Source organism: Chlamydotis macqueenii, chromosome 1, assembly GCF_036417535.1.
Source record: "Chlamydotis macqueenii isolate bChlMac1 chromosome 1, bChlMac1.mat, whole genome shotgun sequence".
NCBI lineage: Eukaryota > Metazoa > Chordata > Aves > Otidiformes > Otididae > Chlamydotis > Chlamydotis macqueenii.
The window spans coordinates 39,672,199-39,699,389 of record NC_141556.1 but is presented as its reverse complement, the minus strand read 5'-3'; the positions used below and the strand labels follow the sequence as shown (position 1 = coordinate 39,699,389).

Sequence of the window (27,191 nt, the reverse complement as noted above, 5' to 3'; positions counted from 1 at the left end):
GCCAACTCAAAACTGCCTTGTGCACGAATGTTTTCTGCATCAGGACAAGCCTTGCCTGGTACCAAGCATCTCCTCATTATCTACTAGGATGGGAAGTGAACTTGAAACACTAAGAATTATTCTCTCTACAGCTAACAATCTGTGGCATTTAATAAAGAAAGCACCTATCCAGTAACTGGAAAGCAGCTGTGGTAAATGTAACCCAGCTACTCCTCATTGTCTGCAGCAGGCAGTGGCAGCACAATATGGGTAGTGGCTGCTTTTCTTCTTTGCTTGAGTAAGATCTCGTCCAACAAAAGCTGAACAAGCACTTGTAAAGTGCATTTCAAAACCTAGTAGTATCAAATCTATAGGAAGGACATGAAAGGAAGGTAATAGTCACCTTGTGAAAAAAGCACATGTTTACATTAATTAATATTCATGTCGTGTTCTAATTCCATTAGCACAATGGAATTTTCTGGAACAAGTTACTGATCAAATCTTGCAACGTGCTGAAATGTAGGAGAGTAAAGGGCACTCTGGATTTTGGTGTGGCTCAACATAGGACAGGAATAAGCAGTGTCAAAGGAGTCAAGCTCCACTATTAAGAAGTGAAATTCCAGTGAAATCTGTTGTAATTCTATTTCAGAACAGATACAGTTAGGCAGAACTTCATTACACTCAAATTTATGATAAATATACTGGACTCTTATTGTTATGCCAGTAAACCGTAATAGCAATACCAGACCGACTCAATGTTTCTAGAATAGTGCCAGTGCATGCTGTTTAATACAGATTAGGTTATATACCACTGTATCACTTGTATTGTATTATATTTAATCAGTCCACGTGTACTGCAATATCCTATGCAGAATGCGAGTGCAATTTGAAATCATCCTTCAACTGTGCAAAGATACTGAGGGATTTCTATAAAAATAATTCTGTGAACTACAATCATGCCTTGATGTCCCTTTCACTCTGCATTTCACTTCTGTTCACTAACTGGTTTGCTGATTTTACTTAAGGAATGCAAACACTGCACATGCAAAGAGAACAGTATCATGAATTTGTATATATATATGTGTGTAAAGATAATTAGGTTAACCTCAGTAACGTCACAATTCAGTCAGTTTCATATTTGCCTGTTTTCTTGGAAATATATACTACAACTAACAAACTCTCCACACAGAAAATTGAAAAGGAATTACACAGAAGAGCATAGAAATCAGTGAAAAAAAATCTTTGCTTTTGTGAATAAAAATTTAAAGTACAGAATGCCTGAGACAGTGAAAAACCTCAACAGTTGGGACAGTTCTGCTGCTCCGTGGTACTAATGTTCCTGAGTTTGGTGCTGAAACACCAGTAAGCCACATAGAAAATCCCATTAAAATTCATGCAATCATGAATCGTGTCTTTAATACCTTGGGTACAGATAAGAAATTCTCTTTTGTAATTTGAAACTTCTTTCTTGAAAGCCTGATCCACCTCTTCAACTGCCATAATTGTTCAGAATAACTGATAAAGATCCGTGGTGAAATCTTAGTCTCATTGATGTTGGTGGAAAAATTTGTGCTGACACAAGTAGAAATAGGACTTTCATTTACATCCTGCCTCAGTGTTGTATTTGGCAGTAATCTTCTCTTCTCTGAGGAGTTGTACCAATAGCACTAGTACCAATCCTAAAACTATTATCTCAATTTCTAATAAAGGAAATGGCTCTTTGTGGAGGAACAATGAGGAAGTATAACAGGAAGACATAAATTTCCAAATCTTTTTCTAATGCAACTGGTTTTGGATATAAAACAATGCCCCTGTTCAAGGAAGAATTACTGTTCTTGAATCTTTCGCTTCAATTTTGTTTCCTGTCAAACTTAATCAAAGACATACAAGCACACAACTACACACCTGTTTAGTACAACTTTATAAATATATAGCCAATACATAATCTATATATTTCTATGACCATCATTTTCTTTAGCTTACACATACATCTCTAAATCAAACACCCAAAGTGAACAAAAATGTCAAGATAAGTGTTTAATTTTATATTTATTACTTATAATTATTGGGCCAATGCAATAGAAATGTATAAATTAATGGGTGATTAATTACTGTGTTAATTATTAGTTAATTAATGGATTATATCAACATATATATTTCAAAATGTTTTTGAGGAATTACTTTGTTAGACTAAGGAATTCAAATGTTACTCTGTGTTTTAATTATCTTTTTGTATTTCAATCTGTCATGTTAATTAAAACCATAATCATTATAATAATATAAAAAGAAATGTGGGTCAAATGATGTTTTAAAAAATCTGATGCTCAGAGAAATCAAAGAAGAAAATGTAAAGATATTCTCCTTTCTTTAAAAAAGGGGAGGGGAGTGTACAAGTCATAATTGTGCTGTATATTATATTTATTGCTACTTACAGTTTAGTTGGAAATTCAAATATAACAGAGTCTGCTCTTGCTTTAGGGCCTAATTGCCTTTTAAAATGCATGTGCCAAATTCTCATAGGGTGTAAACGGGAATAACTCCAACTGACCTCAAGCAGTTGGAATGAAATCAGTGTGTATTTGATCTTGAGCTAGCTTTGATAAAACAGATCACAGATTTTTGTCAGTTAAGGATATGGTCTAAAACGTACTATTTCATTTCTTTCTCCACTTACAAAAGGCAGAGACTCTTTCTGCACCTGGCATGAGTGTGATCCAATAACTGCTGCAGACCACTGATCTCTCCTTTCATGAAGCTGTCCACAGCCAGTGCTGAGAACAAGCTGCTTTGCTCTCAGCGCTGCAGAACGCAGCGCCCTTCTACAGGGCTCCAACAGGGCCCTTCTGCTAAACAGGCAGCCAGGCATCTGCCTTCTGACTGCAGCAAGGCCGACTGTTGGGAGGCACTCCAACATCAGCCGGGAAATCCCATGCTGATTCCCAGCAGCAGATCCCAAGCATTACAACCAGTAAGAGACATAACTTCTGTGTTTCAAGAATGCCATCACCAAATCACTACTCCCAGAACAACCTTACATTTGTTAAAATTCCTTTCTCAGTGTTCAAATGTCACAGCAGGACGTCACAGCAACAAATGACGAATCAGGTACACTACATCTAGGCTGGGTCTTCCAAGTGTCATTTACACTTGGAAGTTTTGGCTTTATCCCAACAGTGCCAGTATCACCAATAACGGTAAGAACTAATAATAATAATAATCATCATTAATAACAGGAATTGGCTGAAATGAACTGCAGTACAACACACCGTGATCAAATTATCAATAATGAAAAATGTGTTAACTGCTTTATCATTCCTCTGTGATGGGCAAAGGACACAAATTGTGCAGATCCAGGTTTCAAGGTTACTACTGTCCTCTGAGCAGCAAGCAACACCAAAGAATTACTGGATAAATTACTGCTACTCCTGTTTGAAAATTCAAAAAAACAATGTAGAGAGAAGAATTTGGTTTTACTGTGCTTGCGAATCTATTAGATATAAATGTGATACTGGCTGGACTCATTACCCATTATCCTAAGCAAGTGGAAAATTGAATAGTGTAGGTATCAGAAGTGTTCACTGCACTGAAATCAAGTGGTTTACAAACTGGCTGAACTTCCACTGACAAAAAAAAAAGAAATTATTTTCTGCCTACTTGCTATAGAAGTACACACAGAATGTGTAAGACTTAAATTAAAATCCTGCCTGAGGATCTACAGATATATAGCACGTTTATTAAAGCATCATTTCACCATAGTTTAATTAACTATACTTTCACTATCTGTATTGATTGCAGAACACAAAAAGCTCTTCCTATAACTTTTTTTTTTTTATATTCTAAACTAGATCCTAATGAATATTGCTGGATAATAAATTACAAGTTCCAGAAAGCACTTACAAGCCACAAGCCAAAAATAAACTTCAACATGTGCTCAGTTAAGAGCAATCCAGCAGCACTGACATGGTTTCTTGGATATCAACCTAGAACATTTATTGTTTCTGCTTGCATGCATATCTTACTTTTTTCACCTCTCTTTTCTCTTCTTCCTTCCTCCATCTTCTTCCCTTCTGCCCCTTTACACCACAGATGTGCAGCAGTTCCAGTGTCAAGGTTGCTCCATGCAATTTGCATTAACATTTCCAGAATAATTGTCTGTCAGCACACGCTATTCAACAAGCAATGCAAGCAGCTCTAATTTACTAAGACATTTGCTCCGTTGTTTCTCTTTTTTTTCGTTCCTCATCTTGTCATTTTTGATAAGGCAGCAAAAAGGGCAGTTTGGAGGATGCCAGGCTGACACATCCACATGGGAGAGTCCTTTGTTGTTACTCGCTTTGGTGGCATCAAAGGAACAGCAACAAAGGCAGTGACAGCTCTCAGAACATCAGGGCCCTTGTTTTGTGAAAGTAAAGGTTACAAGTTGTTATCTCATACTGTAGGAATCTTCTCCGTTTGGGTTTGTTCTTTTCTAGTAAATCAAACTAACTGTGTATGCAAAAATGAGGGAGAAAAGTACTGTAATTGCTTCCAACTGATTAACTAGATAAACATCTTCTCACTGTTTTTACCAATGTATGTTTAATTTCAAGATGATCAGTGCGCTTCCCTCTGTGACGACTTTGAGTGTCTCCCTGGCTGTATTACAGCCCTGAGTTATCAACAAACTCTGTCTTACAGTAACAGAATTTACAATGTGCCATGGGCCCCTTGCTTGGCTGGTGACAGGTACCTCTCACTGACAAACACCATGTATTGAACACAGTGGCATAGTCCGAACAGATGACCTTTACATGTATGCATGCATCAAGCGAAGAAACCAAATCCACAGTTTATGTGAAGAAATCAAATTCACAACTTTTGTGTTAGATTGTGCACAGCTCTGAAATTACCTATGGGATCGTAAATCATTTAGCAGTGAAAGTTCTGGAAACTTTAGCTGACAGAAGTGGGACAAGCCAATTGCCACCAGGAACAGCTCCACTAAAACCTGCTGTGCAAGAACTGTAAAACTAGTATTCAAGTGACATCGGAAGGAAGCATGTGTGGGCAGCTTGAGACCACTAGATTATACTCTATTTTTACTTTTGTTGCACATGTCAGTTGCAGGCATTTTTACTTTTTTGCCTTGGAGGTTTTTAAATCTATGTAGATTAATCTTCGGGAAAGATTTTAGTATCTAAGCATCCTGTTCAAAAGTTGTTGAAGTAAATATGAGATTCCTCACTTTCTCCAATAAGTTTTGGACTATGCCTGCAGCACCTTCATGTTTTCTACTAGCTTACATAATAGTAAAAAGTACAGAATCAGTTTTCAGTGCCAGCGACAATGTGCCTGTACCAGCACAAAAATAAAGACTGTACAAGACCCCAGGAGCTAATGCTCTCAGTTTTCAAAGATGTAAACGACCAGAAAGCTTAGTCCCACCACTCTAAATCAGTGGGGAAAAGAACACCCAATTCCCATTAACAGCTCTGAAAACCTCTTTGTAGTAAGAAAGAGCAAACAGAGAGTGAAGTAAAGGGAAAACAATAAATAAGAACAGATGGTAATGGAGTGTGCCTGGTAATTTAGGACTTCATTTTCACATATACAGTGGCCCCTTGACTACTTCTGCAATGTAAAGGGATTTCCACACAAATCATGGTGAGATTCATACCATACGCCTGTTTTCTATTGTATTTGCACTTCTGTAATTCTGCACTTCAGTACTGCAGTAAAATGCACTTTTAAAGGCACTTCTGCCTGAGTAATCACTGTAATAATATCATTATAAATCTGAAAAAAAATTTGTGCATATATTTAATAAACGTCAAGATTATTTTAATAAATAACATGGGTGTCGGTAAACTTTTTTGTGCCTGTATGTAGGTTGAAATTAATTTAAGGTGGCTTTGTTGTTTCTTTTTGTGAAATGGAAGTTATTTGGAATTGTCTTACTCTGTAGGTAAAATAATTGTAATAAAACATTCCTTTGTTGCTGTTTTACTAAAATCTTAAGTTGATGAAAAATAGTAATGTACTAAAAATCGCTTGGAGTTTTGCTTATATGTGGAATGTTCTTGAGTTTAAAATTAAAATAAAAGCCTTATATATCTGCATGCGTGGGTATGTGTGCACATATTTATGTATATGCATATGTATGTATGTGTGGAGATACATCTAGTTGGAGATATTTGTAGTTACATTTGATTAAAATAGTTTAAAATTATTATCGGCTTTTTTCCTCACTCTTCATAGAGACATTAATTTACAAAATAAAACAGTTTCAGGCACTGCTTTGAAGTGTTAGTAATCACAAAATGACACATCTACACTCAGATGTAGTTGCCTCTTAAACTCTTAAGAGTTCCACCCTAGATAATTCTTCGCACTTTTAAAAAAACTTTTTTAAATGTGTTACTCTAACTTACTGCTCTATTAATATTGTAGAATGACAAGTCTACAAATGCTCCACATGAGACTGAGTCTTGGACTCAGTCATACTGATAAATATCTGCAGTTATTTTGAATTTATAATTAAGAATTTGATTTAATGGTGTTGTACAAGTTCATGCAGAGCAACTTGTTGATAATCAAGCAGCCGAAGCATATTTCTGTCTTGTTGGGAGTTCCATCACATGCACTTCAAGAGAAAATTAGGCCTGAAAGGCCCATCATTTTCACTAATAAAAGATCTTGCTCAAAACTAAACTTTTTATGAGGTAGAACAGTTCAGTTTTCAAAGTACCATAATGTTTTCCAAAATTTTGAGAGGAACATGCACCTCAAAAATACAGCAAAGTTTCAATATGTTGTACTTCAGAGATTAAAGTCTTTGGTTAAGCATAAATACCAGGCATGTTCATCAAGATTGCAAGAATGCTACTTGCCGAGGTGTCAAATCGTGGCTGGAAGAGAGGATCAGATTCAGCCTAGAAGGTCAGAACTGGCTGAAGAGATCTGGCTTATACATCCTTGCTTTAGAGTCAAAACAATTGGTTTAACTGTCTTAATAAAATATCAGTTCTTCTGAGGTAATAACTTATCAGTATTGCCAAACCACACATAACATCTAAGCTAAAACTCAGTGGATCAGTTGTTAGCTTTTATCAGTTTTTTCAACCAGCCCTAACGCTTTTTTTCAACACTAAAAAACCCTAAAAAATACATTTTAAACTCCTGCTCTTGTTGTATTTCAAAGAGCAGATAGACATTTCTAAGATGCACTTTAATGTCATGGAAACACTGCTTTGGTCTAAAGATCTTGTAAAATCTTATTTTTACAATGTCTGCATTACGGGCCAAGTTATATTTTGCAATAGCCACACAAACAAAACACAGAATTCCCAGATAAGCTGGGAATAAAAATCACGTGGCAATGCTTGGATGGGCAAAATAATTTTCATATGTACAATCACTACTCAAAAATGAGCATAAGGGGAGCATGGGAACTACAATGGCTCTTACCCTGTACTTCAAAATGGAATATCCAGTTCCCTTTCCATTGTCTATACTTTTTTCTATGTAATACCAGACTGAATTGTATTACATGCCTCTGAACACGGAAGAGTCTTCAGCACAATAGGTTTGAATCTGCATTAACAAGAGGTAATCAGTTGCCTCATCTCTTCAAAGCCTTCAGATTTCTATGCTTATTTGAAAAGTGAATATAAACTGGAAGGGTTTCACAAAACAGCATCAGAATTAATAAGAAAAGGAAATGATTTGCTTGTGTGAAACAAATGGAGGAGCTGACTGTGTATATGTAAAGAAAAATGTAATAAAGAAATAAATATTTTTCTGGTACTACCAGCAATTACTTAATCTGGAACACAGATTAATCTGAATCACACAGATTAATCTGAATCACAAGGTTCACTATGGTTTAATATTTCCGGTGGAAAAAGCAGTCCCAACACAAGAGTAAGGTCAGAACACTTTCAAAGGTCTTGATCAGGAAGATGAAGTAGTTGAACAGTTTCTTAAGCAGCGACGTTTGGGTCATTACCTTTGGACCATAAAATGAAAGAGTGAAGGTAACTTGGCTTAATGTATTAGAATTTCCTTCCAGGAAAAACCTAAACTTTTGTTTTTCTTCTTTTTCTTAATGGCTGGAGTGAAACCATTGGGTTGGAAGCTTTTAGTGGGGTTATTACAGTTGACAGGAGATTGGACAAGTAAATATGAACATGATGCAAAAATCCACAAGCAAGGTCTTTGTGGTATGATTCACATCATACACACTTGATACTGTTAACATTTGGTGTGTGACATCTCTCCTTGTTATGTCCATATCTGTATGATGTGAATCATGCCACAAAGACCTTGCTTGTGGATTTTGAAAGTTGCAGCAACAGCAATACAGATAATGATAACCAAAGAAAAGAAGTAAAGGAAGAGAGAGACTTAAACAAATAATGCTTTCTAAATACAAATGCTGCCAGTAATAAAAATAAGACAGGAAAGGAAAATTTGCTTGCAAATAGGGTATTGTTCTAAGTTAGCGTTAGCAAAATGGTTTTAATTTCTTTTTTTTTTTTTCATAGATGCCAGCTGGAAAGATCACATGGCAAAATTCAAATGAGCATTAGCAAGGACACCAAAAGTTGTCAGTGCAACACCCACCTAAATTGCAGAGGACTGTACACACTTCACAGCTTAAAATAGACTGTGTCTTTGCAAGAGGGCAGCACCATGACTTTGCATATCTTATATAGGTTTAATGGCACCTTAGCTACTAAACTTGCAATAAAAAAGTAGGCTTTCATTTTTAAAAGCTTACAAACCATGTTTCATAAGAGGAGAGACAATTATTTTAATCAGCTTTTAGAGGTACTCATGCAAACACAAGTGCCAGCTTTTTCCGACAAGATCTCATGTGCATCAGTTACAGACTCTCCATCACTCCTCAAAAACCTAAATTTTCTTTTAAGCCTGGGCCATTATAACTCGGGTCACTGCCAAATCCAGGTCTCATGAGTGCACAATACTTTTCGCTTTTGGTTAGTCACCATCACTTCAAACCAACATTCCTCTTTTGATGTTGAGCTTGATAAGCTAGTTTTCGCAGTGTACTTTTCCCCTCAGTGAACCTACTACATAGCATAACTAAGCTTTTTGCAGGATTCTGCATTTTACAGTCAGCCTTCAGGGATGTTAAATTTAAGAGTAAGGAAACAGTAATTAAAAGTGATTAGGACAAGAAGCCTTGATACTATGAAATGTGGACTCAATTGTCCTTGACACAGGCAGAAGGAGGCAGCAGGTTTTGGTTTTGATTATAGCTTTACTTGTGATTTTAATAAACATGAGCCAGTATTCAAACTTTTAATATCCTGCTGCTTAACTATTTCCAAAAAAGCAATCCAGCTCTTTTAAACAGCCCTTGTTTAAAATTTTTAATTTGTTTGGCTCTGTCTTTGCTTAGAGAAGTTGTAGCCTCACGGTAACTCTTTCATAAGTTCACTTCCAGAATCACAAGCAATAGGTTTTTTTCCAACTAAGTGTTTCCGCATGTGCCAAAAGTGTCAGGCTGACAGCTTTCCTGCACTGTTTTATCTGGTTCCCACAGTAAGTATGAGAGACAAACACAGGAATGTGTCTAGTGCTGACTATGCCCATCAAGAATACAATGATACTTACAGCTCTTCCAGGAAGCGGAGATTGTGCACAGGGTTTGAGGGCAGTTTAGTAATGTTGTTCATACTGAGATCACTGTAGGGGAAAACAGACAGAGACTTAATATGGCATGCCACAACTGTGGTATCCAGCTGTTCATTCCACACATTTTTAAGCACTACGTTAACAAAAATTAGTTCCTCTGTAGGACTGATGAATCATTATCTAGTTAGCACATTAAACATTCTTCTTTCGTATGAGCACAGCATTTTCAAACCAAATACAGGCTATAGCATGTTCCAAAAATTTTAGAATGTTTTATCACACTCTATAAATCAGCTCGAACACTAAACAACCCCTTCAGTCTACATAATTTTAACAAACCGCCGTACTGTATTAAAATCTACTTGGAGTAGTAAAGGAAAACTACTACAATTTTTGTTGTTGTAGTACTGTAAGTACACTGTTGGTTTACTCAAGTAGACAGGCAAAAGTGAACACATACAAAATATCTGCATCACTCTTTACCTTTCATGAATATGGAAACATTTTGCTTTGCTATACAACCTGCTGCATGGTTGTACTGATTTGCCTTGCCTTGCCTTAGGCACATTAGCTGTCCCCAAAACCCAACTTACTCGACTCAAAGAAACGACATATTTTCAAATAATAAACATCCTTTTTAGAGTGCTCTTTTTTTGCAGGTTCTCAAATTGCATTAAATAAGTGAAATGAACCATAAAACAAGGGTGTAATGTGATCCTGCTCTGTAGCACACTTCCTGGTGGGGTTCCATGGTAGTTCCTGGCACAGGAAACAACCAGCCCTATCAGCTCTGTCAGAGCTCATTCAAGCTATATTTTAGACTAAATTTCATATAATGTATTTTTATTCTTCACGTCTTTTCATTTTTTCCCATTGTCTTCCCCATGCCCCACAGTACCGCTGTGATTGCTTTGCATTGAGTATAAAAACTGTTAACAGACTCCATAATAAAATACTGTGTGGAAGATTCGACTTCTACAACTATATCAAAATTCCTGTAGACTGTTAAAATAAAAATATCAGGGACCTGCATATTTTATGCAAACATTATGTGATAATTTAAAACTTCCCACTGTTTAAACATATATATATTTGTAGCAGTGCTTATAGTTTCCAGCTACTTTGGGTAGTGTTTAGATAACTTTATTTCTTCCAGCTGTTGAGAGCTTACAAGGTAAATAAGTTATCTGTAGTTTGGTGGGTAGACGTTCTATTCCTATTCCATCTAGTTCTTACTACTCACAGTCTGTTTCACATTACAGAATATATGCTTTTAGTCACCATAGTTAATTTTGACGTTTGATCTTTTGCTGAATTTTAAAATGTGTAATTGAAAAACATACTTCACGTAGAGGTTTTGAAATAAAGGAAATGTGTTAATACTTTACAACAATTATCAAATCACTGTTGGGTAAGGTCCCTGCATTCACTTCAAAATCAAGGAATAATTTGAGAACTGTGTACTTTTAAAACTCATTCTTTACTATAATACTTTATCACCTAATTCTTTCATACCATTTAGCAGGTTATAACTCTTTCAGTTTGATAAAAGCTCAAAGGATTTATTCTGGCAAAGGAACAAAAACATGGATTTATTTGGCAAAAAAAAACCCTCATCCAGGTAGTGAATCATACGCTACTGAATATTAAGATAAACCAAATATTTTAATAATATCCTTTTGATCATGAGATTGTCAATACACATCTTAATTAGTTCTTGTAAGTATACCAAATCACATTTTAGACTTAAAAGGCCAGCCTTGGTGGAAGATGAGAGTGATTAATCTTCAGATAGACACATTTTTAAAGCATTCTACAAAACCAGCACTAACCAGTGCTCTGTCTGATCAGGGAAACATGAAGCCTGTTTTCCTAGCATATTAATTTCTATTAGTAGTAGGCAGTACTTGTCCACTTGTATTGCCCACAGGACTCCACGGTGACACTAGTCACAAGCAATCTACAGACCAGATCCTGATATTTTAGGAGAAGCAGAACAGGAGAAGGTGGCTTTCATTATGTGCATTGATGCACAATGAGGAAATCAACAATATGTGCACTTTTCTTAAAAACATCTTTAGACCTCAGAGGTGGACTTTCCAACAGTGAACTCCAATATCCTAGTCTCCTTTTTGGACTTCACTCATGCGGTAAAGTATGTGCCTCACATCATATGATGGAGGAGAACTTGGTACACTCATACAAGCTACAGTCATGAAAAAAAAATCCAATTATTAGAATTCTGAAAATCTTTAAATAAGTTAGTGTAATGGAACTACTCCAATACCCCACCACCAAAGCACACACAAACCACACTGATGCCAGGAGGAGTGGCATTGTAAGAGTACACTCCGAGTTTTAAAATGCTCCTAATGTAAATGGCAATAGGACCAGATCTACCTTTATGAAAACTACCTGTACCATGAGCTGACGTACTCTGCTGGAAAAGTGATAGGCTATTTTGAACAGTCAGATGAACACATAATCTATTCTCCCATCAGCATTCCTGCTGACTATAAAAGCAAGATACCAGCAAACTAAACTTCTGTCTTTTCAAAAGATAAAAAGTTTTGCTTCCATGACTGAACTGGCAACAGGGCTCACTAAAATGACATCTTAATTACACTCTGTGCCAATCAATCACCACGTTGTGTCTCCAGTGGCTTGCAAAAGAAATCCTACCTGTTATTAAATCCTTGAAGAATGGAAAATATTGCAAAGTGTACCATGCACCTATCTGTTTTTTCTTGGTGACTACACGGGCAAATTCTGAGCATTTGCAAAACAGAGTCCAGGAAGGCAAATACAACAGGTCTTTTTCCCCTCTGGTTTTCTTGTTTATGAACATACATACTGAAAAAAATACCCAGTTACCATCTTAAAACTGAGTAGCTCACAATGAATTCCCAAAAGCCAGTAAAACAAGTTAAGTGAACTAGTTTTTAACATATAATAGATGAGTCTGTAGGACAAGTTACTAACGTGTTATTAGTTGTTATTACAAGAGACGTTTCAGTGACTATTCATCTTGGAAGATGAGTTTTCCACATTATATTCATGTCTTTTAAAGGAGAAAACAAATTCGTCTTGGGATATATGCAAGCCTTCTACTGGCTTTCACCAACCTGCTGATCTGCTTCTAGGCTAAACTTCTATTATGCTGAATGGCACAAAGTTGTCTACCCATTGCAGAGTTAACACAATAATCCAATATTAAAGACAATTAATTTTTAATTAATTAAACTTTTTTTTTTAAAGTTGCAACCTGTTTGACTGTTAGAAAATGATCACAACTTATTATTAGGATTATTAATTATGTTTGCTCTATGCCTGCCTTAGCCCAACAAAATGTATTAATGATTATTTTTATGGAAGTCTTTGAAAGATACAGCACTCGCATAAAAATATTGACAATAGACTCAATGCACTACCTGAATTCTTATCAGTTGAGAACAGTTCCTAAACTAAGGCAATTTCCTTAATACATTTAGAGCAAAAATTGACACTATCATATATAGTAATACAAAATTATGAAAACTAGTAAGAATTACTACTGCTGTTCCCTTGTCATGCCTATCTTTCTAACACAGCACTCTTGTTTCTGCTGTTGACAGAATACTTTACTAGCTCCACTGTAAGGTGGAAGAATATGCTATTAAATGCACACCATCTACTAATGCAAATGCTTCACTATGGATATTAAAAATAACTTCATCTGCTACAGCTACTTAAAGTAGATACATCTATTTGCTAACATTAGTAGTAGTAGTAGTTCCTCTTTCTTATAAATAAATTCCTACAGCATGCTTTTATTCAAGGATTTCAATAAATAAATAGAATAATTACCATAATTTCACAGAAGGGAAACTAAGACACCTAATGGTGAAGTGACATGCTCACAGTCAAACAGCAGGTTACACGCCACGGAGGAATCAAACACTGATGATGATTTGTCCGCTGCGCTTTTCTTTAGATCACACTGTCCACTCCATGGCATTTATACCGGTTTTCCAAATGGTGATGCGTAAGCTGTCAATAGCCTCAGAAAACAATGACCGTATTTTCATTCTAATGGTCCTAGATTACATTATCTTCCAAAATCAACATGAAAATTGGTAGTCATGTATTCGCATGTTTAATACACCCATGCAGAACAGCAGAGAGCAGAGTATGAGCATGCATAAATAAGCACTGTAAGTGCTTCCTCACAATTAACTCATAGCATTTCTTCTCAGAATTAGCTTCAAACTTCATCTGTGGTCCTTTAAGAACTCTGTAGTATACTATGATTAAGATATGAATTTCCACTAAATGATTCACATTTGAAGCAGTACATCTTTATATTTGGAAAAATCTTCTGGAAAAAAGTGGTAGATTTGCAGGAAGAAACAGTAGAGAGAGTTACAACAGATATTACACGGAGCAGGCAATATCTCTATGAAGGTATTCACAGTAAATAACAAGTGGCAATAGCATGGATATTTCTGCCCTTTTGCATGTTGACAATGACAAATGCTAAAATTAAATATTTAAAAATTCATTATCCCATGTAATAATATTTGTAACAGCAAGTTATCAGCAACTGATGTCTTTCTATACTTTTAAAAACTACCATAGAAGTGATGCATGGCTAAAACAGGATTGCTTGTTACTCATTTTTCACAGAAAATTTCTGTTACTTGACATTGAAGTTTATTGTTGCCAGAGACCCAACACCTTGGTACTAAAACATGCCCTGGAAAAAGCGAGCGAGGTTGTGTGGTGGCAGGAGAATAGACCCTGCAGTGATAATATGTGTGCCCGTGCACCTCATGAAGAGCTTTACGCCAGTAAATGGACAGTACTCCCACTGTCCCCCTCACACTGTCCTTCCCTTCCTTGGCACACTACTGGTGCTTTTTCCAGCAGTGCATGTTGCTTACAGAAGATATAACCATTGCAATTGTTTTCTACAGGAAGGATCAGGCACCTTGAACTTAGGGAAGCCTCAAAGGTGATCCAGCAAGGTCAGGAGGACTCTGTCTACACCTCTTCTCTGCTGTTGTGTATTGGCCCACAACCCACTGGGTGAATACTGAACATCAGATCTCAGCAAACCAGGCTGATAGGCCACATCTGGATTCAATACAAGCTAATAAAATGCTTTGTCTAAAATTCTGTACTCCCAACACCTGTTAGTGGGTTCCTCTAATGTCAGGGACAGCAAAATTTGGTTTATTACTGCAGAAGCTCTGTAACACAGTCATTTTAAACAGCATGCGTTACTCGTGAACATAGTAGGCAATCCTGTCATATAAACAGTCATCAAAGACTTACTTAAACCTAGACTGTAGAACACTTGTAAAGCAAACAATACGTGCGTGATTAATCTTTTCAGGAAACAATTTTGCCATTCAGTTTACCCAAGACTCCAGCAGAGGGAGCAGGGCAGAGCAAACAATTAAGGTCAAAAAAAAAGTAAAGATCAAAGATCAGATCAAACACACACAGTGCTGAATTAATCTGACAAGTACCTGACATTTCATTTTAGGTACAAAGACTCTGGCTCTCTGCTTCTTTTGTATACCAAATTCACGATGCTTCCTAGATGAAATTATCCATTTACTTTCAAAGCTGATTCATGGTTGTTCATTTGGTGCTGAAGACTCAGCTTGCTAAGTAATAATTACCAGGGTAAGCTATAAAAACATTCCAACATGTCAATCATTTACTGTACTTAACTCACATATTTTAAAGCTTAAATAACTAAAGGAATATTTTCTAATACAGAAGCCAGCACGAGCAATTAAACGAGGACTGAACAGAATTCCTCTTCCTCTCATCCCCACAGATTGTGTTATAGTATTATTTTACTTTGGGAGTTATTACTTGTTTCTGCTGCACTAATTCAAATAGATTACATGAGTACTCCATAAACAATTCATCTTGTTCAAATAATGAAACAACACACAACAGGAAAATATATCAGTTTTTACTATAATTTATGAAGATAACTACTAGAACATCTGTTCTGTTTTCATCACTACCTGTTTGCTAATCAGGTACTGTTTATCTTATTTTGGATGAAGAACAGTACAATTAAATTGAGAAAAGATATTTAATAGAACTGACCAAGTCTGGGGAAAAAAACCCCTTGGTCTCTCTCAGTTTTGGAATATTTTCTGCAACTCTAGAAGTTGCTTATTTTTAAAACTATTTGTTTAAAAAATGACAAAAATAGACAAAAACATCCTTTTTTTTTTCTGAATTAATGGACATATTCATCGATTTTAGAAACTGAGGGGCCAATTTCCTTCAAATTCCAGGTCTATAATTTCATCTCTCTGAGTTCAATGAAACTGTTCCTAACTTATAGTTATTGATATGAGAGCATCTACAAAAAGCACAGCATAGTTTGCTTATTAGTGTACTATACCTTGACTACAGCAGAAACTAATTCAAAATATATCTGACTGTAGATAAAGATTCAAAATACAAGCCTAAAGTAATAAATTACAACTTTCCTAAATCAAGTATTTCGGGTCACACAGCCAATTGGGCTGAACACCCAACTGGAAGTTATGCATAGCACAGATTATATGTTGCACAAACCAAATTTAAAACTCATCTTCACCCAGTGTTATCTCAGTGAGGCTGCTGAGGGTGGAAATGAATCAAGATTAGTCTGATTTCATTTGTAACAAGATACACTAAGTTATTTATTCTGCTGATCTTAACTTGCTCAATTCCACAGCATAGATTTGAAGAATTAACAAGCAAACAGCTTTGAAAGCATCTGCTGCAAACACATTCTAACAGTGACAGCGGAAGTCTGAGTATCTGGAAATCCGTGCACAATACACCTGCATAGCGAGCAGGAAATATATATCCCACATTGCACAGTGCAGAGATCCCCAAGGTACAGATGAGTGAGCTGAGCCCAGAGCTGGAAGTTACGTTACCATGTTAGGTGCCCTCAGAAAGGCTAATTATCCCAGGTACAGCAGGATGCTGCTATGACTGCACTAATTTCACAATGCACAGTCTATGCACAATGCCATTTCGTGTGATGTAATGCAGCAGCTGTCATATATATAAACTGGGTATTCCCAGTCTGGTCCACCGCAAAATACACACTCTAGGACTGGGTGAATTTCTGGCTTGGTGAAAGAAATGGCAAAAACATCACTCTGCAAAGGCAAGAATCCACCTCTTTGATCCCAACCGATTTTTTTATCTCAGAGGAGTTTTCAGTAAAATTCTGGTTAGCTTTTTTGCTGCTCCTATTCTATAGGTTCCCTTTTTCCTATGCATTGGTGCTGAATGATTGGAGTTGTTTTAAGATAGCACTGTCACTTTTGCTTTTATTATAGTTTAGTTGTAACTTTTGTATTTGAAGAGTAATTTAAGAGTTTCAGCAGAGAAAATGACGCTATGCTATATCACAAGTACTAGTGGTCTACTCTGAATTACTGATTTAATCATTTTTTGAATTGTTGCTTAGTTAAAATAATTCTTTACAGAATCTTCTCTTCACTGCATGGACAATCCAATTGATGTCATATTACCAGCACACTCAGTTTCATCCAACATTGCCATCAAAATAATTACTCCTGATCTACCCCCCACTCCAGCACTGCCCATTCCTTCTGAGGATGTTGAACCACAGTTGGCAACTGACCTGGACTGAAACAAATCCAGCAGAAAAAAAAAAGTTGTTTTAATCCAAATCAGTTCCCAGAGCTGGTTCATTGCGTTGCTGTTGGTGCCACCACAAGCTAAAGTATAGAGGAGAAACAAATAAGGAAGGTGAAGCAGAACTGTTTTTTTTTTCAGCTGGCAGTGTTGGCTTAGAGTAATGCAGGTGATCCTGTACCTAGGATGTAAATACTGTAAATCTTCTTCAGATATACAATTATTTTTTATGCACACGTCTTCCCTTTGTGTCTGACAGAGCTTGTTTGGTGAAATACAATAGGGCCTCCAGATCTGCCAGCTCCTGGCTGGCTGACAGCCTCTTCCAACACCTCCTACAGAGCTCAGAGGAATGAGAGAGCTGTCAGATTTTTCACTGACAGACTGAACACCCAAATTTCTGCAATAGTAAGTGCCAGGAAATATGTATAGCTTGATTCTTACAAAGATAATGCACTTAAAACCACTGTATTTCTCCATCAGGTAAATTTTTCTTTTTGCTTAAGTGCTCAAAATTAACTTTACTATGACATACCTTCACATGGCCTGCTATAAAATAGTCTGAATATACATAAACACCAGGTCCTTAATCTTATATTGACATCACATATACCTGATGTCCACACATTTTGTTTGGTTGTAATTGAACAGCTGCCCTTCAGATAGGCAGAGTACTGAAACACCTGAGCTAGCTTTAAACAATTCAGCTCAAGGAGCGGGGCTGAGATGTGCTAACTTACCCTACCAAGGAGAAATCTCCAGTAGAGACCTCATGTGCTGGATTGGGGTGCCATGTATTTTTCATGCGGTTATACTACCACAATCTTCAGGGAAAAGGGCTGTAGTCCTTCCAGCATAGAAGTGCCTTCTCTTTGGATAAATTATTTCTCTTTCCAATAACTTAAATTACTGGGATCAGAGCTGTACAACTAATACATGGAGGCAAAATACGTCAAGACTATTTCTACTGAGATCAGCTAGGCTGTTCAGAGCATAAGCTAATATTTAGTATGAGCAGAGGCAGCAGACTGATCCAGAATAAATGATCCCTGTTTCCTTCCTTTTATTCATAGTATTTATATAAACCCCTGTTTGGCAACCTCATTTTGAGGACAGTGACCCACCACTTCTTGTGATTGTTACGATGACCAACAGAAAATCTCTTCAGGGCAAGCAATTAAACTGGTGCTGTTCAATCAGACCCACTGCTGTGTCTCAGATTCAGGTTTCAAATGTCAGGTTTGGGTCTTCCTGGAGACAATATTGAGCAATATTATAAAACATCAGTAGCCAAAACAAACTTTAACAAATGTAAACCGTTGCTGCCAGCTCTTGTGCACCTGTGTGCATATGTGAAATAAGTGTCCTCCCTGTACTGCACCTGTCTGCTCTGCTTTTTTTTTTTGCACATGAAATGAACTTTCCAAGATCTCTTTTCTTCAGCTACTCCAAATGCTATAAAAATGCTGGAAAGAATCAGTCACTCTATTATTTACATGTCTTAAAACTTATAACGCAGCAATTCAATGTCAGCACTAGAACGCTGCCTGGGGGTAAACACCTGGCTCCACTGATGCTGGTAGCAAAACTCCCATTGACTCCCATGGGAGGAGGACGTCATCCCAGGCCCCTGAGTGCCTAATGCCAGGTTCTACCCAATAGGCAGCATTTCACAGTTTTGGAAATCACGCAACAGCACATCACTTTGCCGGGAGTACTGAATGTAGTACTGTCGGGTTCACTGGGAAGATTTCTACATATGTTTTCCAGCCCTTTTATTGTTTCTAAAATCTGTTGAGTTACAGGTGAGTTGCTGTTGGTTTGTATTGCTAAGGAGAGGAAAGTGTGACATTTTCTGATGACTAATCATCCTTACACCTTTTTTTTTTCAAGTTAGGAGGTTCAAAAATCTAAGGAAATTGTTTATTTCAATTTCTTTTATTTTTGTATTGTTCACTGTTAAAGCTTTTCTGTCTTTTCTGTTTGCTTGTCATGCCTGCTCCAATTATTAGGGTACTTAACTTTTCATTCCTGATGTTTTCCTTTCAAAGTGATGTGCTGATTCTGCTCATTTTTCCTTCCTCATTCTCTCTTTTCCATAGCCTTTGCTCAATTTTTGTTTCACATAAAGTGCAGCTTTCTAGTCAGCTCCATCAGGAAAATAGAAGGATTACTCAGAATAATCGGCATTGTGATGGTCCTTCCTGGCCAAAGATGAATCAACATCTTGGAACTAGAAAGCTTAGACTCTGTGACACTTTGGGAGATCTCTTAAAGGCTTTATTTGCCTTGCGATGAACAGGTAGCATGAAAGAACACAGCAACACCCACCTCCTACATGACAGTAACTGCTGATGACCGCTGGTCTCACCTTGCACAAGAGTGCACAAGACAGTACTTGCCACGTACTGCTATTGCTGCACTCCTCCTTCAAATGGTAAGAAAACAGATTGCCAGCTTGAAAATTGTGCAGATGGAAATGAAATACAGGACAGAAATAAAGTCAAGGCACTCACTAAGGAGAAGCAGGTCTTCTGCTGAGAGGTATTACCCCATTTTCCTCACTCTGCAGCCTTGCCATCCCTTCATGAGGGGTTTGGTGTTGGTGGGACACAGATTGGTGCTCCTCTTCAAACCACATGCAGGGTATAAAGAGACTACTTCAGCCCACAGGCTGGCTTCCCTCTCCTGTCCCACGTGGGGAGTGGCGTCAAGATTACAGAGGTGAAAGATGCCCCTCTCAGTCATGATTTTGGCATGTGGATCTCAACTTTCACATACTTGCGGCAGACTGAAGGAGATGGTACTGCATAGCTCTACATGGATATTGTTCCTATTAAAAGGACCTCAAAAGGGATTCTGCGGGCATTACTTCCGCCTGAAAAATATAAACCCACTGAAACTCCCCGAATAAAGCCTCAGTATATCCTTGTATGATCCATCAGAGACTCCAGAGAGATCCTTTCTCCAGCACTGTCCAGCAGGTTCTGCCACTTTTTCATTTGTGCAGTTTTATTAAACTCTGCTGAATTTTCATCTTAAATCCTGCAGATTCAGCAGAGCACAGGAAAAAACAAGGACTTCAGGCCATCCTGATCCTAAATTAAAACCCCTTTAACAAACACATGGTCATCTAAGGTGTCCTTTTTTCTATCCTAATCCCATAATGGACATTTTTTAATAAAAGCATGTGGTTTGAAAATGAGCTTTTAAATAACCAGAGAAGAGAACAGAAACAGGTTTTAAAATGTCTGTGGAAAAAAGACAGGGCATTATTTTAAATAATTAAACTCAAAGCTCAGGTGATTTGTCTTGTCACATGTACAATGTATGAGGTTACTCTTCTTTAAAAGCCAGTGTTAAAAGAAGGAAATAGTAGCATTGTTAACAAATGCTATAGGGCAGAGAGCCTTTTCTGTGCCATTTTTCAATTCAATAAAATTTTCAAACTTGTATTTCACCATTTCCCATATTAAAAATCTATTAGCAGAAAACCTATTGAAAAGCTGACCATGGGCACAAGAGACTTTTTTGGGAAACACTTCTATTCAGTTCTCATGCCTGAACAAAAGCAGATTGGCACATTCAGTTATATACAAATGCCTTTGAAAGGGACCTCCCCCCTCTTTCCCATAGCCACGCGTTTCAGGGCTCTATACGCTGAAGGAAGCCAGTGAAAGGTTTGAAGGGGTGGGGAGACCAAGGGCTTCCACCGAGATCCCTCAAAGTCCTTGTCTTCTATAGCGGGAGGATTTCCCTCTAAATCCCTTTCAATAGCATATTGATGGCTTTTAAAGCTTAAATGGCATTTGTCAACCATCAGTAAATCTTGAAAACTGTTTCTGCAAATAGCCCAACTCTGAGTCTCAGCTTTTCCCATTAATCTGTACGTAAGGCCACTGAAGACTTTTTCAGAGTCTAGATAATGCCTGGATTAAAAGGTCCATTCAGAAGGGAAAACTTTAGCATTCACCTTGTGTACATAGCCATTTCACCAGTGGTATTCATGGGTTGTTATTTCAACTCTGCATTTGTCCTGCAAACAAGACATTTTGCCACAAAGATTCGGTAGAGACATTCTTCAGTGAATTACTGAAACCTAGCCCCACTATTTGTCATGGCTTGTTATTTTTATCAAGTGTAATCAGTTCAAATAGGAACCTCAGACTGACAACTTTACAATTACGTTACTATTTTAAGAGTGGAAGGTATGTTTCTTCTAATTCAACAATGAAATTGATTAAAGCATAACCTGATTGCTTTATCTAATGAAATAGTCTAAAATTTCCCTTAATCAGATGTCAGAGGACTTTTAGTTTGGTTTATATTAAAAGTAGAGACAAGAATTTTATAAAAATAATTATTCAACGTTTTAACCTTATGGTATTTTATAAAAACTTTATACATTTACAAGGCTTAACAATTTATAATACGTTACATACAGCCTTGTGTTTGGACTTTAGGGCAATACTGTATCAATTTAGCTTTCTCCAAATAAACCATACGGACAGGCTTTAAACCCTCAGAGCCTCTGCCCCTTACACACACACTCTTTTTTTAGGCTGTTCTTACAACCTAATAATGTTTGTGCTCTCTTCTATTTTTTTTTTCATTTTGCATCCAATAAGTTATACCAAAGCCAAGGTATGAGCTATTTTGAAGAGCACAAGGCATTTCATTATTATTATTATTGAAATCATCAGGTCAAAATGTTTATGCATCACAGAAAAGAAGAAAAACAGAACAAGATCACACACTGAAGACTCCAGGCAAATTTTGAGGTCCCAGTGATGTAATGCTAGGTAATTTTTTTAATATTAAAAAAAAATAAAAATCAAACCCCTGTCAAATGTCCCCCAATCCAGATATATTTCATTGTTTGAACAAATCAACCTTTTCACTATACTGGACAACTTACTGTGAATGTCAAGAACACCCAACCTGAGGATCAGTGAAGTTCACTGGACACCCCTCACAAGGATACACAAAGATGATCCTTCCCTGTAGTACTATTGAAAGCCTTTATATAAGTGAACTCACACCTACTAAGGCTGAAGGCCACATCTTGCATATACTTCTTTTGTTTGCCCTATTGTCCACCTATGTGGATGTGTCCCAGCCATTTTTTTTGCTATCCATGGAAAAGACCTCATAATTTAAATGTGAAAACTCTCTGCAGCTCGGATACGGCATAACAGATCATCCACACTGTGCCTAACTCACTGTAAAACTAATATGAAGCCCATCACTCAAGTTTAAACAGAAGAATTTGTTTTTCTGCTCCAAACCTGCCACCTCCCCTCACCCCAAGTTACTGTGTTAATAATACTGCAATTCTCCATGTGTCTTGAAGATTTCTAGGGGAACTATACCATGGCTTTTGGCCAATTAAAAGTAAAGTAGGCCAGATATTTTTATCTGTGGGTCACTTCTTGAGATGACTTAGGGTATTCTGCCTGGCTTCCAACCAACACTTTTTGTAGAGGCTGTATCATATGTACCCCATGGAGACACCTCAGATAACTTGCAATACCTTAAAAGGCATAAAGCAGGTACATGTGAGCATTTAAATGAAGCTTCAGCTGCTTTAAAGAACAGAGAATCAATTTAGTTTGCTAAACATAGGCATCTAGAGTCATTCGAAACACCTTCGGTTACCTGAGACATCCACATGGGCCTGCCAAATATAACATTATGACCTATGACATGACTCATTGCCTTTTGAAGGGACAACTAGAGGCCAGCTAAGATACCCTAAGGCAAATTGAGTGCACTAGATAGATACCTATGCTTAGGCAATTGCATTAACCTCTGAGACTGGGATTTAGCTCCTAACACCTCTAAGTTAGCTGTGTGCATGTGAAACAAGCTTTTGGGCTGCTACTGTAGTCAGTTAAATCTAGAAAGATTTACCTCATCTTTAGGTAAGTGACTTTTTTTGCCCAATGCTCTCCAATGACTAGGACTATGCTGAGTGTCAGGAGAGTGAGACACTGCTTATTCTAGAAAGCTGCATTTTAAATCAGCATGTGAATCTGGAGCTGAATACCAGTTCAGGTGACTTCAGGGACAATGAAACTACAAGATAAAATGTATGCACAATGTTTATACTAGTGGTGGTGCAAGGAAATTAGATTAAGAAATCTGCTTCCTTGATTCCTTCTCTGCACCAATACAACTTAAGTTTTCTGACATCGGAACCATACTGTAATTGTCAGTTGCTTACTCAATCTTTTCTCTGAATGAAAGAAACTAGTTTCTGTATGTGGGAAACTAAGAAGTTGTCTTACTTTTGTCAGTATATGTTAAGACTTGTGACTGGATTGTTGGGCTTTCTTTTATAAAAATATAAACAGGTAGGTCTTCCTAGAAATGCAGAATAGTTGGTAAGGACGATTTAATAAAAATTAGTAAAACCCTAACAAAAGTGAATGCAAGTTAGGCTGTTACAAGACTTAAAAAACTTTTGAAATCTTTCTTCTCTGTAATTCAGGATGTATTTCATATAAGTAGATCTTAGGGAGCCCAGCTTCACATCAGTTTCTACCTTGTAGTCACACTCCTCTAGGTTCAATGAGATGGAGCAGGTTTCTCTCCCATGCAAATTCTTAGGTGTCTCTAGATAAAAAAAAAAAAAAAATCACACTTTTTGGTAAGGTTAGTGCTCAGGTAAGGTCAGGCTTAGTGCTTTGCTGATGGTTTCCAGATGGCTCAAAACACAGGCAGAGCTCACACCCATCTTCCTAAAAAACTCTACATAGATGCAACTTCATATGTGTTCTGAATCCTTTGGGACTAGAAATGAGCTATATAATGAAAGTGCAAAGTATTCCTTGTAAAACTATTTTTTCTGAACTATTTTAAGAGCTATGTATTTCCGTATTACCATGACAATATTATTTTAAAAACTCTTGGTCTTGTAATGAACAGAATGCTGTGGAAGAAGAATGATTTTCATAATTAGGGTCAGTGTTTTCCTCCTGTAAGAGTCACAGATCCCTTGATTTCCTCATGGTTTTGTTCTGAAAATCTCTAAGGATTTAGGAAACTAGTTTCTGTGCAATGTGAAAAGAGGACAAAAGCAATCCTCTGTCCTTCTTCAGGTTTTTGAATAACAGCTGTAGGAATCCACATTCTAGCTCACATCCTACAGAAAATGTGATGTAATTCAAAGGTCTGAGACAGAATTGCTATCTTTTCTCTTGAGAGCGCCAGGGCAGCAACTTCTGCTCATCCATGCCCAAGAAGGATGTGTATTGGCAGGGCGTGGAGGAAGAATTTTCTGGGCTGAAGTAATTATGTGCTTCCCGGCTTTTCCCTCCTGCACTTTTTCTACAGCAATATTCAATTATGTAATACTTTTCAAAGAACAATATGAAGAAAGACTTAACTACTATTTAGGAATTGAGGAGACTGCAGAGGAGGAAACAAACTAATTTTGCTGTGGCACTAAGCAAAGGAATAAGCAATAAGGAAACAGAAGAAAATACGAGTCTGAATCTCAGATCAATGCTTTATCTATGAGGTGGTGCTGCCTCCTTAAGCAAAACCAGTAAATACTCCCAGGCTAATCACAATTCTCAGTGGTATTTCAATGAATGCTTCTACTTTTCTTTATAACTCTTCCATCAATTGTTATTTTTGTGACCATGTTCTCACATTCAAACTAACATAGCTTTTGCAGCTGACATCATCACATGGGTTGGAATACAAATACTGCAGATGTTAACAATGCCAACATATTTTAGGACATAGAAAGAGAACTAAAAAGTCTGTTATCTACTTCGGTTTAAGAGTGTTATTGTATGGGAACATAGATTTTTTTTTTCCCCCCAAATAGTATTCAGTGCGTCTTGCTGGCAGGAGAAAGTAATTTTCCAAACTCGGTCTTTAAAGGATATTATTTTTTTAATAGGAGCGTCTTTGAGATAGAACATATGCCTCTGTTTCTCTATCCACACCATAAAATGGTTTTCTCATTGATCACAAATAGCTGTTTTTTTCCTACAAAAGCTTTTATAGAGCCTGCCTCTGTACTTCCACTGTTCCTGACACAGTGGATCCACAATCCCAATTATGGCTGTGGACTGCAATAGAACCGTAACACTAATGATAAACACAGTCCTTATGCTTATCTGACTTTTAAAATATAACTTTCAAAAGTTATATAGTTATATATCTCTTTTCAAAGACATAGATGGACAGAATTGTTAAGCAGGTTGGCTGTAACCACCTGGTGAGCTACTCAATTCATACAAAAGATGGGGAAACCTGGGGGAAGATGCAATCCTTAACCTTCATTTAGTACACCCTAAGGTTACATGATTCTTCTCTGTGTTATAATTGCATAGCACAAAAGTATGTACAAATGTGAGGCCCTAATGCTTATAGAAGGTTTGGCCTCTGTGAGGAACGGGTGTTTTAAGCCCCTAATGCTGCCCCCCTCCAATACCTTCCATACCCTTGTAAGTCAAGTTTGTGAAAGTGAGATAGCTAAAAGCCAAACAATGCAGTCCAATAATTTCTTCTAAGTCATGTGTAATGGACAACTTAGAGAACTGTTTGCTTATGGTAATAGGCATGTTACTGACAGACTGCTGATCGACAGCAGTTGAACATAAAAAAAATTACACGAACACATATTCCTTGAAAGCTTCTTAGTTTAATACTAGTTAAGATGGCTAATAAATATTTCCAAAACAATCTTAATTTTAAAGACAAGGATGAAAAATGGGGGATTCTGCAGCCTATGGACTTCAGGAAGATTATCTGAATGATACTGTTTACCTGGGTAAAGACAGCAGTTCTGTGTTCTGTATTTCATTATGACTGGCATAGTAAAGGTTTTATAGTGAAACTTGGTATCTTTCAAGGCATCTTGATTCATACTTAAATGGAATGGCCAAAGCCAAGGAGGAGTAACAGCTCCCACAAAACTTATCTGAGGCATAGCATGATTTCGCTATGTGGCCTTAGAAACCGCCATCTTAAGGCCTTACGGTAGCAACAGATCCAGACTTTAATTAACCACTGAGTTCTAATGCGATTGTGGAAAAAGATACCAAAATGCCTTGGGAAATCAAACAGTATCCTCAGAGAACAGCAGACACCCTGTTTGCACAGGATATGTTTTTTTTTTCCATAAAAGAGAACAGAATCTAAATATACTAAAACTCATGTGAAATTAATCTTCAGAAATATTTAGCTGTGTACCATTATAGATCATGGTGTACAATGACATCCCAGCCCATAAAGCCATCTTAATCAGGGCCTCTCTCCTATGGCACCATCCTATTTTCAACTAACAATGCTTTCAGATGAGCCGAAAAGGGGTACTTTCCTCCCACCATTACAATTTCTGCTCTTCTTTTCTTTACTCTTTTCAAAACCATGAAAGCATTGGATTGCTAATTACTTTTATCCAGCCTATAGGAAAATTAGTTTATCTTCCTGATCAAAGCAAATTAGGCAGATCATGGCTGATTAGAATGCAACAGTAAAATCTCCATACTTTCTATTCCACCCCCTTTTCTCTCAGAAATGGGGCCTGTGTCAAATATGTAGGTATTTCCCACGGCCAGTCTGGACTCTGTTTCTAACGGGCTCTGGGGCTGGGACAATGGTTCTTACACAGACACTGAAGTTCTTTAGTTCAGTCATTGTGCAAGGAAAGAACTGGTAACCCCTTAGCTAGCATTTGATGAAACATCTAGATTTACATATTTCCCTAATTGCATTTTTTGAATGTGAGTGAGATTTACCTGACCAGAGTTAAATGCCTCCTTTATTCTACTACCCAAAACACAAACCTATGCTCTCCAAGCAAAACTACATTTTGTTCTGATCCCAGCATTAAAATTTTGGTTTTCACTATCATGGGACAAAGCAATGTCTAT

General features: G+C 37.1%; 1 protein-coding gene across 1 annotated transcript in view; it reads right to left on the bottom strand.

Moving 5' to 3' along the window:
* The window catches only part of LGR5 (leucine rich repeat containing G protein-coupled receptor 5), an 89,878-nt gene that overhangs the window by 44,972 nt on the left and 17,715 nt on the right, over positions 1 to 27,191 (bottom strand). Inside the window, exon 2 of the mRNA XM_086749312.1 lies at positions 9,601 to 9,672. Within this exon, the coding sequence (XP_086605438.1) occupies positions 9,601 to 9,672 (72 nt within the window). The remainder of the gene's footprint in view (positions 1 to 9,600; positions 9,673 to 27,191) is intronic.